This window comes from Crocuta crocuta, unplaced genomic scaffold, assembly GCF_008692635.1.
Source record: "Crocuta crocuta isolate KB4526 unplaced genomic scaffold, BGI_CrCroc_1.0 scaffold176, whole genome shotgun sequence".
In the NCBI taxonomy this organism is placed as follows: Eukaryota; Metazoa; Chordata; class Mammalia; order Carnivora; family Hyaenidae; genus Crocuta; species Crocuta crocuta.
The window spans coordinates 5023558-5044265 of record NW_027531905.1 but is presented as its reverse complement, the minus strand read 5'-3'; the positions used below and the strand labels follow the sequence as shown (position 1 = coordinate 5044265).

At 38.8% G+C, this 20708-nt stretch overlaps 1 protein-coding gene across 1 annotated transcript in view; it reads left to right on the top strand.

The window, feature by feature from the left end:
• Nucleotides 1-14096, top strand: part of SMCO2 (single-pass membrane protein with coiled-coil domains 2) — a 31032-nt gene extending 16936 nt beyond the window's left edge. The window contains exons 6-10 of the mRNA XM_077774542.1: nucleotides 778-868; nucleotides 4484-4540; nucleotides 6460-6516; nucleotides 7494-7669; nucleotides 13834-14096. Of these exons, the coding sequence (XP_077630668.1) occupies nucleotides 778-868; nucleotides 4484-4540; nucleotides 6460-6516; nucleotides 7494-7669; nucleotides 13834-14032 (580 nt within the window). The 3' untranslated portion in view covers nucleotides 14033-14096. The remainder of the gene's footprint in view (nucleotides 1-777; nucleotides 869-4483; nucleotides 4541-6459; nucleotides 6517-7493; nucleotides 7670-13833) is intronic.
• The last annotated feature ends 6612 nt before the right edge of the window (nucleotides 14097-20708 follow it).

Below are 20708 nucleotides of genomic sequence, written 5' to 3'. Positions count from 1 at the left end.
GAGTGGCTGTCCATTGTATGTTCCCACCGCCAATGTACGACCCAATTTCTCCAGATCTTCACTAGCGTTTGGTCTTACCACTACTGGGCATCTTAGCCATTCTGATAAGTTGGTAGTAAGTACTATGTCACTGTAGCCTTGATTTGAATTTCTCTAACGGCTAATGGTACGAGGCATTCTTCCATGTGTTTATTTGCCATCTATGTATCTCCTTAGGGAAATGTCTGTGCATGTGTTTTGGTCATTTCTTCATTGGATACTTTGCTTCTTTCATGTTGAGTGTTGAGAAGTTTTCATATATGCTACATGTAAGACCTTTGCCAGGTATGTGACAAGCAAATCCACTTAACAGAGTCTTTGGCCAAACAAAAGCTTTAAATTTTGATGAGGTCCAGTTTTTAAGTGTTCCCTCTTATAGGCAGTTTTATTGGTGTCAAGTCGAGAGAATCTTTGCCTAGTCCTAAGTCCCAAAGATTTTGTTTTGTTTTTTTTTCCCCTAGAAATTCAGGTGAGCTTCCATTTTAATCATTTAAATTTTCTGCTCCTGTATCCAACCTTATGCTTCTTTACTACTATCTAGATTATTATTATCATTATTATTATTATTATTATCTTATTTTCTTGCATTGCATTCATGACATCCATTCCAACACAACCACTACCCAAAATCCTCTTAGGTAAGAATAGGATTTCATTCTTGAAAGATCAAAAAAGATTGTCTGTTGGGTGATTTTTCTTAATCCATGTGACTTACTCCATCTCTTGGTCTGTTTGCAGCTTATTGAATGAGGTGATGTCCCTGGAGGGCCAAATTGAAAAGCTGGAGTCACAAAAGGACTTTGACCCTGATAAGGGGGCAAACATTGAGGTAAGCTGGAGGCATGGGAGAGACAATCTGGGAGGTTATGTGGACACTGCCACCTTTTCCCACCCCTTCTATTGTTTAACAGGTCATAAGAAGAATTAAAACCCACCTTTTGTCACAAGGAGGAATGCTCTCTGGGTGGTCAGTTCACGTGGGTACCACCAGTTTTATCCTCTGACACAAAAGGCTAGACTTTTTTTTAAAGTTATTTTATTTTATATTTTTGAGAGACAGAGTGTGAGCAGGGAAGGGGCAGACACACACACACACACACACACACACACACACACAGAATCCACAGCAGGCTCCAGGCTCTGAGCTGTCAGCACAGAGTCTGATGTGGGACTTGAACCTATGGACTCAAGATCATGACCTGATCCGAAGCTGGATGCTCAACTGACTGAGCCACCAGGTGCCCCTAAACTGGCTGGGCTTTCTCTACCAGACAATCAGTTAGACATCTGGATGCCATGTTAAGACAATGATGAGTACCTTAAGGGAGGACTTGCATCCAGTACCTAACAGTACAGAGAAGACACCCAGAAATTGAATATTTGTGAGTAATTGCATCCTTAAAATGAAAGATATATTTGTGTTCAGCTTTGATGCCTTCATGAAGAGTTCTTATGTTGGTTTTTACAATCTCCAGTTTTTCTATTGTTTTCCTGCCTTGCATTTCCTAAAGACTCTTTTCTGAGAAAGATTTAATTCCCCCATTTTAAAGAGTATAGAATGTTAGAAAGGCAGTAACCAACTTTGGATAAGAATTAGACCTCAGAACCCTGGCTGATAGAATTTCTAAAGAAATTCTCTAAGAAAGGAAAAAAAAAATCTGGTGCCTAGCTACTTCCTTTTATTGAAATCACCAGCCTCTGCTTTAGCTTAAGCCAAAAAGCTTACATTTACGTGGATTTGGGGGAAATAAAGAAAAAATGTCTCTTTTATTGTAGGAAGGCAATGTTTATTTAGACCCTTCACATATTAAAAGCCATCTACGGATCAGCATAGATTTAAAGCCAGGGGGGAAAATTACTTTTGGGCATGATTTAGTTCAAAACTTTGAAGCAGCAACCTCACTTAGAGCTAGTTGAGAAACCAAAAGTTTTTTTTCACTATCCTTGGGCTTTGGAAATTGCAAACTATGAAAAAAAGGGAAGGGGATAAAGGCCAAGAATTATTCTGCCTTGGGAAATTTCCTCCAAAGTCAGCTGTGTTACAGGGATGTGAATTTCAGCAGGAGGTAGGGAGGGATAGGGTGAGATGTGATGAGAAAGATAGAAGAGAACAAAAATAAATGAAAGTGAGATTTAAAACACAAAACAACAGAGGCTTGGGATAATATGAAAAAGAAAGGCATGACAAATACATCAGGAGATTCTCTATACAGAAGATGCACAGCTTTGTATGCACTTAAGAAAAAAACCCGGCACGACTTAAAAATTAAAAACCCCTCAACTATCCACCAGCTGGCATGTGGATGAACTGTGCTACAGGTGCTAGGATAGAATACTACTCAGCAATAAAAGGGCTGGACTTCTTACTCATTCAACGTGAATGAATCTCAAATGCATTATGCCGAGTGAAGGAAGCCAGATCCAAAGGATTTTACAGAGTTCACGATTGCATCTGCATCACGTTCTGAAAAAGGCAAAACTATATGAACAGAAAAGAGGCCTGTGGTTGCTGGGGTTGTGTGGGCAAAGGGAGAAGGGAATTGATAAAGGGGCACAAGGAAATTTGAGGTGTGATGGAAATATTCTGTATCTTGTTGTGCTGATGATTATGTCAAAATTCATAGAACTGTAGACTTTTATTTCATTTTATTTTAAATATGCATTTTATGTATTCATTATGTACTTATTGTGTAAATATGTATTTATTTTGAGAGAGCATGCATGCAAGAGAGCGAGCATGAGTAGGGGAGGGGCAGAGAGAGGGGGAGAGAGAATCCCAAACAGGCTCCACACTGTCAGTGCGAGCCTGATGCGGGGCTGGAACTCACAAACCATGAGATCATGACCTGAGCTGAAATAGCCATATGCTTAAGTGACAGACCCTCTCAGGTGCCCTCAGGAATTATACACTTTTATATTTTTATTTTGAAGTGTATTTATGTATTTTGAGAGAGAGAGAGCATAAGCAGGGTGAGAGCCGAGAGAGGGAGAGAGATTGAGAGAGAGAGAGAAAGAGAGAGAGAGAGAGAGAGAGAGAGAATCCCAAGCAGGCTCCATGCTGTCAACATAGAGTCTGATGTGGGGTTTGAACCCATGAACAGTGAGATCATGACCTGAGCTGAAACCGAGGGTCAATCTGTCACTTAACCAACCAACTGAGCAGGCCAGGCACCCCTGTACACTTTTAAAAAGTGAGTTTTATTGTATTTAAATTATACCCCAATGCACGTGACTTTTAAAAATGGATGCCAGGGGGGTGCCTGAGGGTCTCAGTTGTTAAGTGACAGACATTAGCTCAGGTTATGATCTCACAGTTCATTGAGTTCTATGCCAATGGCACAGAGCCTGCTTGGAATTCTCTCTCTCTATCTCTCTCTGTCTCTCTCTCTGCCTCTTCCCCACTTGCACTTTCTTTCATTCAAAAATAAATAGATAAATTTAAAAAATAATCATTTAAAATAAATAAAGAAAAATAAAAATGGGGGGCACCTGGGTGGCTCAGTCGGTTAAGGGTCCAACTTCGGCTCAGGTCATGATCTCATGGTTCGTGGGTTCGAGCCCTGTGTNCTCTCTCTGACCCTCCCCTGCTCACGCTGTCTCTCTCAGAAATAAATAAAACATTAAAAAAATTAAAAAAAGAAAAAGAAAAAGAAAAATGGACACAAGGTCTTTCCTCAATAAGTCTAAACCGTGATACAAAAGGCTGTGTAAAAACAATTGCAGTCATACAATGAACAAGAAACTTTAAATATAATTATCACAGAAACACAGTCAATAGGAATGGCTATAGGTTTACTCTGGTGAAGAGAAAGTGAAGATTGTTAGAAATATAGAAACAGCAGTCAAGCAAAGTGTGGGCAAATTAAAGGAGAAATGTTAATAAAATTAAAATAATATCACACATATTGGCTCATTTANAAGCTTTCTGAAATCTCCATATCAACATCTAACCTTTAAATTTGAGATTGACTCCTATCTGTTCTTAATCTCCTGAGAGATCTTATCTTCTGTCTTATCTCAGATGAGTACTGTGCAAAGATATTTACTATATAAATAAACCAGGATACCAACTAAAATGCGATTGTAATATCACAGTTCCTTTCTAAATAACAAAGTCACACAATTCAGGGGTTGGTGATGAATGAGCTTGGNGACTGTATGTTCTCTAGAAGCTGGTTGAGGGTAAATTCTCATTCCATGTATCAAATCTGCACAATGCCTAGCCCAAGGGCCACTTACATAGGATGTGGCCAACTCAATCTTGTTAATTTGACTTAATGTTGATTTTGGAGATAGCACCCAGAGCAGTACTGAAAAAACAGTTGCTATTAAGTCTCAAGCTTTTTGGTCATGAATGAGCTTTCTTCCAAAAATCGTCTTCATTTTGTTTTAATCCCATACATCATACATTATAACTTTTGGTTTATGCCCTTTTGTTTTAAAGGAGAAGATCATGGAAATTAAAAAGCAATTAGAAGAAATGGATAACAAATGTGTCCAGGTAATGATAAAATGGCATTACAATTAAGGAAGAAAAACAGGTCTTCCAGGCAATCTCAGATTTAGAGAATTTTAGTGACTGGAATCCAAAATTCGATGAAAGATAGACTCAGCATTTTAGACCCTAGCATGGAACTGTCTTGTAGCCTTTACCCTCATGTTCGCAGGAGAAAAGCGTAACTCAAAAACATGACATGATTTGCCCACATTTCCAGATGAAAAAACCAGTCTTGTTCTTGCTTGCCCATTAAAAAAAAGAAAAAGTATATGTATTTTTTCTTACAAAAGTAATGCATGCTTATTTTAATAATTGAAATGTAGAACTATTTCATATGAAAAACGAAAACTAGGGTTGCCTGGGTGGCTCAGTCATGTAAGCGTCTGACTTTGGCTCAGGTCATGATCTTGTGGTTTGTGAATTCGAGTCTCACTCAGGCTCGGAGCTTTCAGCAGAGCTGTCACAGAGCCTGTTTGAGATTCTGTGTCTCCCTCCCTCTGTCTCTCTCTCTCTCTCTCTCTTGCTCTCTCTCTCCTCTCTCTCTCTCTGCCCCTCTCTGGCTCACGTTTTGTCTCTCTCTCTCTCAAAAGTAAACAAACATTTTTTAAAAAATGAAAATTAATCCCAATCCCTCAAAGATAAACACAGTAAACATTTTACCATATTTATGTTCTTCCAAATTTTTCTATACATGTATCTACATGTTGTTGCAATTTTAATTGGATTATACTACATATAGTTTTGCAACTTGGCTGTTTTTCACTTACCATTTTTCTTCAGCAACTTTCTATGCCACTACATGTCATTTTTACCTTTTCACTGTTTATATAATGCAGGATTTGATTTTTGGATTTATAAAATGTATTTCATTGGATATTTGGAGCCTTATAACAAATGTTTGCTATTATAAGCTTTGCCTCAGAAATCTGTATCTTTGCTTGCTTTTGCAAGTACCTGTTTAAGAAAAATTTCTAGAAATGGCATCTCTAAATCCCAGAACACTGTTCTTCCTACTATAGCTCTGCCTTTCAAAGTCTCCTGCAAGTCTATTATAGAATGATTACTTAAAAACCTTTTAAAGAGTTATTTATTCCTGACATATGTATAATTGGGATTTATGTCTTAGAAGGTTTACATTCAGCCTCTTTAAAAAAAAATTTTTTTCACATTTATTTATTTTTGAGAGACAAAACATGAGCAGGGGAGGGGCAGAAAGAAAGGGAGACACAGAATCCAAAACAGGCTCTAGGCTCTGAGCCGTCAGCATAGAGCCCAATGCGGGGCTTGAACCTGTGAACTGTGAGATCATGACCCGAGCGAAAGTCAGATGCTTAACTGACTGAGCCACTCAGGTGCCCCACTGCCAGCCTGTCTCTTGAACTAACTGGTAGGAACCAACCAAAACCATATGCTGTCTCTACCTGATGACCTGTAGGAGACAGGAAGAAAAGAGGAATCAGACATTTTTTGTGGACAGCTCTTTTGCTAACCTATAAAGTCCAAATATTCAAATTAATATGAGAATGTATACTCATACATTATAAATTTTAAGATATTTAAAAGAAATACAATTTCCTTTTTTTCTCCGAAACATAGTTTATCCAACTACTGTCTTGGAAGCTTTTTAAAGCACAAGGAAAGAATAATGAATAGAGAAAAAGATGATTTATAATAAGCTGCTATTGTACAAACTTATATTTCTAAAATGTTAAGAATAACTATGCTTATCTTTCGGTTGTTCCTCCTGAAATTTATCATGATTATACTATGAATTTGCTGTAAGAGGAAGGATTTTATTGAATAAAAGTAAGTTCCAAAGAAGCCGCTTTACGACAAAGTGGTGTCAAAATGAGTGATGTATTCTGGTATAAACCAGAAAAACATAATTTCCATTTCACTCAGAATTGTGCGTGTCTTTTCAGGAAGATGCTTGTAATGAAGCTCATGAATTAAAGGAGAAACTCATTGCAAGAATAAAGGTAAGATTGCACAGTTATGCAAGTTCAAATAATGATAATCTCTAAATATAGGGATGATTCTTTCTCTAGAAGTTGAGATTATGTCACATAGTCTTCTCTTTCTCTTTCCTTATCACCTTTTTCTGCCTTTCCTGGGCCTCTTCTTTGGGCCAACAGGACGCCTCACAGGTCTGGTGTCCTCCCCGGATCTCACGGCTCTGTGCTTCCACGTCTCCTCCATTCAGAGCTTATCCTCCATGTTGACAAATTATGTATTCTTCAAGGCTCAGCTCAAATGTCATCTAGTCCCCCAGACCTCCCCTAAACTCCCCTACCAAAAAAAATGCCTCCATATCTGAACCTTTCCCACAAGATCTTAACCTGTCACTTGTTCAGAGATGCCTAATCGTCCCACCTCTAGAGTAGATGTCCCACCAACAAACCTTGGCTGCTCTATCTCATCACCTTATTTATTTTCTCTTTAGCGTGTATCCTAGTCTATAATGCCTTATCTAATCTAGTGGTTTATTGTTTATCTCCCAGCTCCTATAAACATGCATACGATTCCTTATCCATTTGGTTTACAAATACACATGTAATAGAATGCACATTCCTTATCTATTTTGTTAACCATAATATCCTAGAATAGTGTCTGGCAGGAGTCACTTAATATGTTTTGCACAGATGAACAAATGGAACAGATGAACTCAATACAAGGATAATTATCTTCCTACATGAATGACCCAATGGTTAAAGATTAGCATGTGGGTTTCCTTTAATTTTCTACCATGATGCTACCTCATTTTGTGAGTGTGTAAGTCTCTTTCCATTAGGTGGGTGTGCACCTGCCCATGATCTCCTCATGAGACTCCTGTGTGATTGGCAGCGTGGGCTCCTGAGGTGTTCTGGAGGAAAAGCACTCTGCATCATCTACAATAAGACTAGCAGAACTCTAAAATCATTGTTTTAAATGATAGTTGATTGCTATTTTTTCCCAGAACTTTTACAAAAATATGACTCTGCTGAATACAAAGCTGGGGATATATCAAATGCAAGAAGGGAAAACAGACTCTCAGAGTCCTGAAGAAACAGGTATGGAAGAAAGAGAGTCTCTGCATGCACAGGCTCCATCCCCCGCTTTAGCGGAGAACGCACCTTCCAGCATTACAATGTGGTAAGTCAGAGAAAGGGGCCTTTGGGGCTGGACAAAGGCCCCCAAATGTATGAACCATAGTACGATGAGTTGTTGCAAGGATTAACTAAAAATCTGTTTTAGCTTCATTTATAAATTATTTATTCTTGTTCTTTAAAAGTCTATTTGTTTATTGGAGTTGTAGTGTTTTTCATATTATTTTCAGACATAGAGCTATTGCATTAGATCTAAAGATACAGATATATATTTCTGTATTATTGCTTTAGGTAATATGTATATATACAGCTATGTATATATACATCTTAGGATGGTGTCTGCAAGGTATGATGCAGCCGCCTCCACCAAAGGAACATAGCTGCTAGGCAGATTTGAAAACCTTTGTTCATTAGACAAGATGCTTCTCTCTTGTATGGTATTAAAGACATACCTACTAGCAAATTCTGACTCTTTGGATCCCTTTCTGAAGATGACACACCATCACGTATACCTGGAGCAGTACCCTCCTCTAAGAAAACTTATCTGATTCTTTATCCCCAGCTACCAATCCAAGTAGAATGTTCAGCAACCTCTCTTGTGAGTACACTATGCCTTGCACATAATCCTGACATAGAACCCACAGTATATTATGGCAATTACATTATTTTACTTTATTATTTTAAAATGTTTACTCATTTATTTTGAGAGAGAGTGAGAGAGAGAAAGAGAACATGAGTGTGAGAGGGACAGAGAGAGAGAGAGAGAGAGAGAGAGAGAGATTGAGAGAGAGGGAGAGAGAGAGAATCCCAAGCAGGCTCCCTGCTGTCAGTGCAGAGCCCGATGCAGGGCTCAATCTCACACTTTGAGATAATGACCTGAGCCAAAATCAAGAGTCAGATGCTTAACTGACTGTAACACCCAGTGCCACATGCAATTATATTATTTAAATCTGTCTCCTTCTAATAATCCATGAGGTGAAGCCAGGGATTTTAATCATTTTGAGATATGGAATATAAAACATCTTCACCATGCTTAACAGATATTAAACTGCTAAGTAAGAAAGTGAGGACTGATGTCAATGAAAACAGCGGCATAAAGACCCCAGAAAATTTCCTCCTCCATAAAATCAGTGAGAGAGCTTGAAAAAAATAGAATCACCTTTTTCAGAACCATGAAAATTAAGGATTTAGTGTCCAGAATATATAAAGAACTTTTACAACTCAATAACAAAAAGAGAAACAATCCAATATTCTAAATGAGCAAATGACTTGAACAGACATTTCTTCAAATAAGATACACAAATGGCCAATAAGCACATACAAAGATATTCAACACCATCGGTCATTAGAGAAAGGCAAATCAGAACCATGTGATACCACTTTATGTCTCTACAATAATGATAATTAAAAGAACAGGCAACAACAAGCATTGGAGAAGATATGGAGAAATTAGAACCCTCAGACATTGATAATGGGATTATAAAATGGTGCAGTCACTTTGGAAAACAATTTGGCCGTTTCTGAAAATGGTCAATGAAGAGCTATCATCTGACCCACTCCTAGGTATGCACCCAGAAGAACTGAAAATATAGGTCTACATGAAAACCTGTACACGAATGTTCATAGCACCATTGTTCATAATAGCTAAAAAGTAGAAACAATGCAAATATGCATTAACTGATGAATAGGTAAACAAAATGTGCCATATCCGTTCAATGAAGTATCGTTCATCCACAAAGAAAGAACAAAGTACTAACACATGCTACAACACTAATGACCCTTGCAAACATTATGCTGAGTGAACGAAGTCAGACACAAAAGACCACATATTATATGATTCCATTCCTGTGAAATGTTCAACATAGGAAAATCCGTGTAGGCAGGAAGTAAATGAAGAGTTGTCAGCCTTTAGATAAAGTAGAGGGAATAGGGAGTGGCTGTTCATGGGTACATTCTTTTTGGGGTGATGAAAACTTCCTGGAATTAGAGCATGGTGATGGTTGTACAACCCTGTGAATAAACTAAAAGCCACTTTCAAGGGTAAGTTTTATGGCATGCAAATTATATCTCAAAGAAACAGAAAAAAGTAAACATCTTTTTATCATCACTTGCCTACATTAAATGGGCAGATTACAGTTCCATTGAGTTGCCATCTTTCATCACATCATTACATTCTGGTTAAGATTGCCTAACACTTTGACTAATTTCTTGTCTATGAATTGGAAACATACTGGTTCTATTGAAGCATATTTATACATCATATTTTTGAGGAGGTTTATGTATCAATTTTGCTATTTTTAGGCTCAGAGGGGACCTCTCCCTGGCATCCTCAGTTCCCTTATAGACTTTCCACTAACAATGTGAACATTTTTGAAAAGAATAAAGGTTTTATGCATGGCAAGTCTTGAAAAATAAAAATATAAATGAATAGATAAACAGCATTAAAAAGTCAAAAGAATATTTTTATTCTTTAAAGAATGTAAATTCAAAATGAATAAAATATTTAACGACCCTAATATTTGGTTCTATACAGGCTATATGAAAAAAAGGATTTTGAATTAGTAGCTATGATTAGTTCAGAAAAATGTCTGAACTTTTAAAAATTTCACATTAATAAAATTAATAAAAATAAACATTACACATGTTCTTTTAATTGTTTAATAATAGAAAATCTGAAAAATATTTTGTTATAAAATGAACTATTGGGACCTCACCAAGATAAAAAGCTTCTGCCTTGCAAAGGAAACAATCAACAAAACTAAAAGGCAACTGATGGAGAGGGAAAAGATAGTTGCAAATGCCATATCAGATAAAGGGCTAGTATCCAAAATCAATAAAGAACTCACCAAACTCCACATCCAAAAACAAGTAATGGGAAGAAGACATGAATAGACACTTTTCCAAAGAAGACATCCAGATGGCCAACAGACTCATGAAACAATGTTCAACATCATTCATCAGAGAAATACAAATCAAAGCCACACTGAGATACTACCTCACGCCGACCAGAGTGGCTAAAATGAACAACTCAGGAAACAACAGATGCTGGCGAGGATGTGGAGAAATGGAAACCTCTTCCACTGCTGGTGGGAATGCAAACTGGTGTGGCCGCTCTGGAAATCAGTGGGAGGTTCCTCAAAAAATTAACACTAGAACTCCCCTAGGACCCAGCAATAGCACTGCTAGGAATTTACCCAAGGGATACAGAAGTGCTGATGCATAGGGGCACATGGAACCCAGTGTTCATAGCAGCACTTTCAACAATAGCCAAATTATGGAAAGAGCCCAAATGTCCATCAAATGATGAATGGATAATGAAGATGTGGTTTATATATACAATGGAATACTACTTGGCAACAAGAAGGAATGAAATCTGGCCATTTGCAGCAATGTGGATGGAACTGGAGGGTATTATGCTAAGTGAATAAGTCAGTCAGAGAACGACAGATACCACATGTTTTCACTCATATGTGGATCTTGAGAAACTTAACAGAAGACCATGGGGGAGGGGAAGGGGCAAAAAGTTACAAATAGAGAGGGAGGGAGGCAAACCACAAGATACTCTTAAATGCAGAGAATAAACTGAGGGTGGATGGGGGGGGTGGGGGAGAGGTGAAAGTGGGTGATGGGCATTGAGGAGGGGCACTTGTTGGGATGAGCACTGGGTGTTGTATGGAAACCAATTTGACAATAAATTATATTTTTAAAAAAGAAGGAACTCAAGTATTAGACTACTGTGTGATTAAGAAATAAAGTTTTGTTGTGTTAAGCCACTTAAAAAATATTTTGTTTTATTGACTTGTAAATAAAAATCAAACCATTTTGTAGTGTTAAGAAATAAATCTGAACCTAACCCCACCTGGAGTGTTCACTTAAGGAAAGAAAAAATTGGAGAACACACTCTAAACCAATAAGAAAGAATGAAATCTGGCCATGTGTAGCAGCCTGGATGGACCTTGAGTGTGGTATGCTGAGCGAAATAAGTCAGGCAGAGAAGGTCAGATACCGTATGTTTGCACGTATAGGAGGATTAGGAGGAACTTAATGGAGGACCATGGGGGAGAAGAAGGGGAAAAATAGTGGGGGAGAAAGAGGGAGACAAACCATGAGAGACTCTTGAGTACTGAGAACAAACTGAGGGCAGATGGGGGAGAGGGGAAGGGGGTGATGGGCATGGAGGAGGGCACTTGTTGCAATGAGCACTGGGTGTTATATGGAAACCAACTTGACAATAAACTATGAAAGAAAAAAAAATTTTTTAATTTTTTAAAAAATTTCCTTCTAGAGAAAAAAATAACAAACAAAATAAAACAAAACAAACAAAAACTAAGAAAGAAAGAAATAGAAAGAGAGAAACAAAGAAAGAAGGGAAGGAAGGAAGGAAGGAAGGAAAAGGAAGGAAAAAAGAAATAAAACTTAGCTGATTATAGGGGTATCTAGGTGGCTCAGTCAGCTGTGCATGCAGCTCTTGATTTCGACCCAGCTCATGATTTGAGGGTTATGAGATTAAGTCCCGCATCAGGCTCTGTGATGCGCAGGGAGCCTGCTTAAGATTCTCCCTCTCCCCCTCTACCGCTCGTGCTTGCTCCCTAAAAAAACTTAGCTGTTTATAGTAGGATGCTGTGATTATAACTGTTTCGTTTCTCTGTTTTTCATATTATCTGTGATTTCAAAAAACGATTTCTCTTTTAAAAAATAATGTTAGGGGTGCCTGGGTGGCTCAGTCGTTTAGGTGTCTCCACTTCAGATCAGGTCATGATTACACAGTTCCTGAGTTCGAGCCCCACATTGGGCTCTGAGCTGACAGTTCAGAGCCTGGAGCCTGCTTTGGATTCTGTGTCTCCCTCTCTCTCTGTTCCTCCTCTGCTTGCACTCTGTCTCTCTCACAAATAAACATAAAAAAGTAAAAAAAAAAAAAATAATAATGTTAGGGGTGCCTGGGTGGCTCAATTAGTTTAGCCTCCAACTTCAGCTCAGGTCATAATCTCACCATTTGTGAGTTCAAGCCCTGCATCAGTCTTTCTGCTGTCAGTGCCGAGCCTGCTTGGGAAACTGTCCCCTCCTCTCTCTCTTCCTCCCAAACTGGTCCTCTCTCTGTCTCTCTCCCTGTCTCTCTCTGTCTCTGTCTCTCTCTCAAAAATAATCATTAAAAAATAATGTTAAAATGTGTTTCTTTGAAAATGTACCAGTTTGGTCCTTTCAAAGATGATTGGTTTTGGAGTTTAGGAAGAACGGTGTTTACTTACTAGCTGTGTTTTTGTAGTGAGTCGTTTTTCTTTTGCTAAGAAAGAATACATCTAGACTTAGCACTTCTTGAGGGCAGGGCATCTCTGCTTCATCTTAGCAGCCTCTTCTGACTAGAGTACTCTTAAAAGCATTGGCTCCTTAACAAATGTGTGAAACAGAAGCAATTATTTGTGTAACTACCAAAAGACAGCCAGTGGCAATAATGCCAAGCACCTGGCTCAGGTGTGCAAAATCCACTGAATTGGAGCACAAACTAGATCCGTAGCTGGCTTTAACTGCACTTTCGATTTTCTCTTCTGAAATATATTGTTGATGGTAATTATCTCCAGGTAACTGGATTATCTGGGACATTTCTTTCTTTCTTTCTTTGTGTTTTTCTGGATCTTCCAGATCTTCTGCCCTGATCATGTATTGCATGTATAATTGGAAAATGATAATGCAAGGATTTAAAAGCAAATAAAATCCACTGTAGGTACAGCCTCGAAGTAGGAGTCCTTAAAGATGAGAACGTTTCTATTGCTTTAAAAAGGGTAATCAGGTGCCAGGACAAAACGAGTGATAGAGCTGGATTCCATTTATCACATTGTAATTTACATCACCAGGGAAATCTACCTGCCTGTTCTTTTATTTCCCCCCAAATCGGCATCATTTACCTCACAAGTGAGGTCTTTACCTCAATAATCTGCTAGTGTGTGAGAAGAACATTTCATAGGAAAGAGCCTCATAATATCCAGGGTTTCATTGTTTCGTGGCCATAGAACCTTAGAATTTCAGCTCTAGTCCTAGGATGGACCTAAGTGCTCATCTGTTCTAAGCTCCTTCTTTGGCGGATATTAACTGAGGTCAAGAGAAGTTCAGTTATTTCCTTGCAGTCATAGAACCACCTGGGTGGAGGGACCAGGAATCACATCAGTGTGGTTTTCTGTGCAACGTTCTTAACACAGATGTTTTCTTTTCTTGTAGGAAACGTGCACTGAGGATTTTCATCACGTTTTATGTCCTCACCTTCACTGGACTTTCATGTTATATACTATTTTTTGATGCTACGTTTCTCTTTGAAAGCCTGCTCCCCACAATGCTTGGGCGCTGCAGAATGTGGGAACTACGGGAGGTCATCGCGCCTTTCTTGAACTTGGAAGTGGAAGACTTGTTACCCTCCTAAAGATATAGAAGTTACTGTTACCCTACTGACGTTCTCCTTAATAAAATTCTGGCTGTTCTTGTGTCATGGTGGTTGATGTATTTTTCAAAAAATACTATTGGGTGTTCAGCAAAGGATATTATAGTTATATGGAAATTGGTTGCTCACAGACAGAAAAAATGAAAACAGTTTATCTTTACCTTATGACTCAACAATTACTTCTTGAATCATTCCACAGGTTGTTTAAACATTTACTTCAAACTACTAGCCTCTCCAGCCCTGAGAGCATGGAGACTATCAAGTATTACCTTCCTTGCTATGCTCTCATTTTGACCTCTGATTCCTCAAAAAGGAAAGCTCAGAATTCCTCTTTATCCTTATTAGTTTTACCTCATACACCCAGATCTGTCTACCAATTGGTCTGAGTAGTCCCTTTATTTGTAAATTTGTAAATAAATCTGTGACTTTAAAAAAAAAAATCTGACATCCTCTAAGAATGAGAATTTTGTGGGGTGCCTGGGTGGCTTAGTCAGTTCAGTGTCTGACTCTTGATCTCAGCTCTGGTCTTGATCTCAAGGTCATGAGTTCAAGTCCTGCATTAGGCTCCACACTGGGTGTGAAGCCTATGTAAAAAATAAAATAGAATGAGAATTTTCAGAAGAATTATACAAAGAAGACAAATGATTTGAAACTTCATTTTGTGAACCAGCCTATATATTTTCTGCTTAGGTTTGTGAGAGTTGGTTCAAAGGAATCCTAATGGATACTGAAGCATTTTTATCCCTGATTGTGTAAGTAATGGAGAAATAGTAAACTTTATCTGCAATATAGAAAATAGTTATAATTGGGGGCACCTGGGTGGCTTAGTCAGTTGAGCATCCAGCTTCGGCTCAGGTCATGATATCATGGTTCATGTGTTCGAGCCCCTCATCGGGCTGTGCTGACAGCTAGCTTAGAGCCCGGAGCCTGTTTCGGATTCTGTGTCTCCCTCTCTCTCTGACCCTCCCCTGCTCATGCTATCTCTCTCTCTCTCTCTCTCTCTCTCTCTCAGAAATAATTAAAATGTTAAAACATTTTTAATAAAAAAAGAAAATTGTTATAATTGAACTGTGCAACATTAATAGAACCATAAAAAATACATTGGGTTTAGGAGAACAGGAGTGTGGGGATGGGTTAAAAGCCCATTCAGTGGTTCAGGTGAGCTAAGGAGGGGGAGATAAGGATGCAAAGGAGATGCAGGGTGACGTGGATATTGTAAGGTTGGTGTAAATATTCGGTTGTGTAATGGACATGGGGTTGGAAGGGTGGTGATAGGGAATGTGGTCCCCATTCTTCTCACATTTGAATGGATCTTGAAGGATGGATAATATTTTCATGCCAGAGAGGAAGAAAAGGCATCTCAGAGAAAAGAAAGATCTGAGTAAAACTCAGAAGCCATGAATATAAGGCAGAGTCAGGAAACTTGCTGGAGCATATTACTCAACATGCCAGTTTATATAGTCCTTTCAAAAAGCACTGCCTCACTCATTTTTGTGGTCTCTGGAACAGTGATTCCCAGATAATTGGCCCATTAACTGAATGCATCAGAATCACTTGGGGAGCCTTACATATTAAACATTTTCAATTCCACCTCCAGAAAGTTAAACTCACTAGAGCTAGTGTGAAGCTCAGGTACTTTATTTTTAAAAATCTCCCCAGGTGAACATAATACAAAGCCAAATTTGGGAACCATGCACATAATAGATACTCAATAAATATCCACTGAAATAAACTAAATGATGTGTTTTTCTCTTTGTGGCCTCCCTATCACCTCATCAAATGCTACATTTAATATTTCTTCAATAATCTCCATCATAGCCATTTTCCTAATGATACCTTCAACTCCTTTGCTATCTTTTTGCTTTAACATTCTAGAAATCACCACGTCTTCCCAATTCTAAAGGAATTTTTCTCAAACAGCCCTATTCTTTACATTTATAATGTTTCTATTCTGATAGGCCTTACTTATTATACAAATGGATTACTGCTAGCGAAAGCCAGCCTGTTATTTCCTCTTCCACGGACTATTATAGGCACAATGTTAGAAAAGAATAGACTCGGGGCACCTGGGTGGCTTAGTCGGTTAAGTGTCCGACTTTCGCTTAGGTCATGATCTCGCGGTTCGTGGGTTCGAGCCCCGCGTCGGGCTCTGTGCTGACTGCCAGCTCAGAGCCTGGAGCCTGTTTCAGTCTGAGACTCCCTCTCTCTCTGACCCTCCCCTGCTCACGCTGTCTCTCTCTCTCCTAGAAATAAATAAAACATTTAAAAAAAAAAAAGAAAAGAATAGGCTCTAGATGCCAGTTTCATCCTGATATTCTACAATCAGCAAAGTCCATCAGTCTCTAGAAACGTGAAATGTACCTGTGAGTGGTTTTCAGGCTGTGATACTGAACAGAATTCCACAAAGAGACATTCAGTTATACATTCGTTTGAGTGTCACTTCTAGAAATTGACTCTTTAGACCTAGGATGAATCTCTAATATCTTCCATTTTAATCAATTCCCTAACAAGCCTTAGGACTCAAAGCTTAAGAATCACCATATCAGGCTACAGGCAAAAGCTACTTGGGATTCCAATTTGGCTGAGATCCCAAACAATGTTAATCAAGAGGGGACTCCTTTTTTGGGGGAGGGAGAAGGTAGGGGTATGGATGAGGGGATTTCCAGGACAAAGAGTAAAGGGAAAAATCCAAAAGCTCAGGGAACAATGAGTAATATATTCAAAAGGTCTTGTGATAGTGAGAGAATATGCTAAGTGACAGATTTTTTTTTTTAAGTCACAGATTTATTTACAAATAAAGGGACTACTCAGACCAACTGGTAGACAGATCTGGGTGCATGTTTTTTGATAATCTTCAGGAAAATTCCCATTGCTGAATACAGTATCCGCTGATTTGTTTGTAAAACCAAAAAAAAAAGCATTGAGTTTAACGAGCTCAAGGGAAGCTAAAAGTCCTGCGATGATCATATAATACTAGCGAAGAAAATAAGGAAGGGAACCAGATTCTTTGAAGGAATAAATTAATATTTTACTGATTTCTAAGATATACTTTATTACTATTTAAAATTTTTTTTTAATGTTTTATTTATTTCTAGGAGAGAGAGAGAGAGACAGTGCGAGCAGGGGAGGGTCAGAGAGAGAGGGAGTCACAGACTGAAGCAGGCTCCAGGCTCTGAGCTGGCAGTCAGCACAGAGCCCGACGCGGGGCTCGAACCCACGAACCGTGAGATCATGACCTAAGCGAAAGTCGGACGCTTAACCGACTAAGCCACCCAGGCGCCCCAACTTTATTACTATTTAAACTAAGGTGGAATAATTTTCAGTAGGGGATGAATAGCCTTAAAGTGGGAGTGATAGTATTTTCATATCAATTTATTTTCAATCTGTCAACATCTAAGTTGGAAAGCTGAGTGTCACAATGTTCTACTCTACTGAGAGAGAAAAACATTGAGAAAGTACCATAGTGTTAAGATGATATAAATGGCTATATGTGTCAATTCTGTTAACTGCTTTGGGTTGTTGGGTTTTATTTCAGATCTTTTAAATGCCATGTTCAATTGAGTCAACCACTATGTTCACAATCACTTACTAAAAACATCAGAATCATTTTACAAATATGATCTTGGTTTTGGATTAGGAGGACAGAAAAGAAACGGTCACTGACCTCCATTGGTCATTTTTTTCAAGTGAAGACAGCTATACCGTAGTGAAAGGAGCTTTAAATGTGGATTGAAAGTTATGTTAGAGTCAGGATCTGCTGTCAACTGTGTGTTTGGTCGGGTCACCTAATCTCCACCCTCCCCCTGCCCTGAAGGGGATCCAGGCACTTGCTCCCCAGCTGCCCAGAGTGTTGGCTGCTGAGGGTCCATAGATAGGGTCTCCCCTCGGACTTGTCTTGGATCAAAATGCTCTCCTTCGCCTAAGGCTCCTCTCTTCTCCCAAGGGTGGGCTACATCCAACAACTGATCCGGGCCAGAGTACATTTCTGAAGGGCCATCCTGACTCAGAGCTCCCCATGAGATCCATTAAAGCTCTAGTGCAACCGCTTGTCAGAGTTCAGGTTCTCTCTCTGCCCCGTGTTGTTCCTATCTTTCCTTTCAGAGGGGATGATCTAGAGAGTATTCCTCAATAAACCTACACTCAAGTCTGAATTTCAAAGTCCGTTTCCCAGGGAACTTGACCTAACACCCCAGTAGAAATAAATGAAGATCAACCAAATGAGAACAAGCAAAGGCTAGTTTTTTCAAACTTGCTATAGGAAGGAAGCCAGCCACCTTCACTTGTCTCTTAATAGAAATTCAAGAAAGGCACGGGCGTTGGAAAGCTTTACAGCGAAAAAAGAGGAAGGCTTTGGGTAAGAGGCTATTGGTATGAGGAAGATGTAGCTGGGCTAACTAGAAGCAGGGGCATCCTGCATATTAGGGGTGCATATTTGGTTTTTTCTGGTTGGTCCTGAGCTGTCGGTTATTAGTCACATCTTTGTTTACACATGTATAATTAATGGAATAATACGTGCCTCCTGAGATAGTTGAATTAAAGGACTTGATGTTTAATAGGTTGTAGGATATTGTTTTTATTATTACTGTGGACAATATTTTTAAACATGTGAGATTACTTAATTAAGAACTTTGGGTCTGACCTAAAAATGAAGAAATGAATTTGAATATACTTCCTGCTGTACTATTTCTTGAAATGAAAGTGACTGAACCACAATTTTGACTTTTTTTCTCATGTTTCACTTGAGGTCTGATAGGAAATCTTTTGGTTCTACTTAAAACACATGCAGAATTTAGCACTCCTCACCACCTCTCTGATACCAACTACCTTGAGTGTCACCATTATTGCAAGAAATTCCCAGTTGTCTCTCTGATTCTTCCTAATTCCACCCTTGCTCAGCAGTCAGAGTGATACCGTTTTTAATGTAAGTCAAATGACATCACCCCTCTGCTCCAAAATCCTTCAATGGCCCCCTATTTTAGAGTAAAACCAAAATCCTTACAATGACCTTCAACCGCCTGTACTTAGACCTCCATTAGCTCTCACGTCACCCTGTTCTATTTGCCCCCTTGATCACAGCACTCCTGTTTCACCCATCATCCAGTTATCGCTGGAGCACATTGGGCACACTCTTGCCTCAAGCCCTCTTCCCTGGCTGGTCCCCTTGCCTGTCAGCCTCTTCTCTGAATATTCACGTGGCTCACTTCCACATTGCCTTCAAATCTTAGCTCCAATGTCATCTTCTTGGCTATCATAAAAAAAGGCAGATAATAATAAGGGCTAGTGAGGACATGCAGAAATTGAAAATCTGATATACTGCTGATGGCAATGTAAAATGAAATAGCCTCTTAGAAAAATGGTTCCTCAAAAAGTGAATGTACAGTTAACCATATGACTCAGTAATTTCCCTCTGGTGTATAGCCAAAAGAAATAAAAACATAAGTCTGCACACAAACTTGTACATGAATGTTCCTAGCAGCATTTCACAATAGCTAAAAACTAGAAACAATCCAAATATCCATCAACTGATTAATAAATAAAAATGATATATCCAAACAATGGAGTATTTATTCAACTGCAAAAACAGAATGAGGTATTGAATCATGCCACAACATGGATGACCCTTGAAAACTTGATGCTAAGTGAAGGAAGCCAGACACAAATGGTTACATATTGTATGATTCCATTTACATGAAATGTTCAGAATAGGCAAATTCACAGAGACAAAGTGGATTTATGGCTGGGGGTGGGTGGGGAGGGAGTGACTAATAATGAGTACAGCATTTCTTTCTAGAGTGATGAAACACTCTGGAATCTGATAGTGGTGATGGCTGTACAACCTTGTGAATATACTAAAGATTACTGAATTTCTGTATTGTAAAACTGAATTTTATGGTATGTGAATTGTATCTCAATTTTTAAAATATTTATGTTTTATCATGCCATCACGTTTCATATTGTAGTCTTCATCCCCACTCCGTCCTTCTCAATTGCTCTTCTCTGCTCTATTTATTTTGCTGTGACTTTTAACATATTTATACACATATATATATAATTTATTCATTTATTAAGCCTATTGTTCATCCGTCTCTTCCTGTTGAAATTTAAACTCCACAAGAGCAAGACTAGATGAGGACTATATACATAATGTCAGAAAATATGTCCATTTGAAAGTGTGGACGCTAGCATCATAATTACTAAGAAAGATGATTTTGCTCTGAAAGCTAAAGGGCTGAAGGGTGAAAGAGCCAAAGTCTAAAAGTCTAAAAAGGTCAGGTAATCATGAAGGAGAAAAACCTGTTTTTTCATGACTGTTTGCACCTGAATAAAGGTTTAGAGGAAAAAGAGAGAAACCATGCTTCACGTATGGCAAATGAGTTCTCCAAGTTATGATGACGGAATTCATTCACACAGACTATGGAATCACCTAGGCTAGAGAGGAGAGAACAAACTGGTAGGAACAAATGTGACAAGGTGTCCAGGACTTGTTGGATCCCAAGGAAGCAGAATTAAATTCACTGGCAGGGGCCGTCTAGGTGGCTCAGTCAGTTAAGAAGCTAACTCTTGATTTCAGCTCAGGTCATGACCTTACAGTTCATAAGTTCAAGCCCCACATCGGGCTCTGTGCTGACAGCGTGGAGTCTGCTTTGGATTCTCTCTC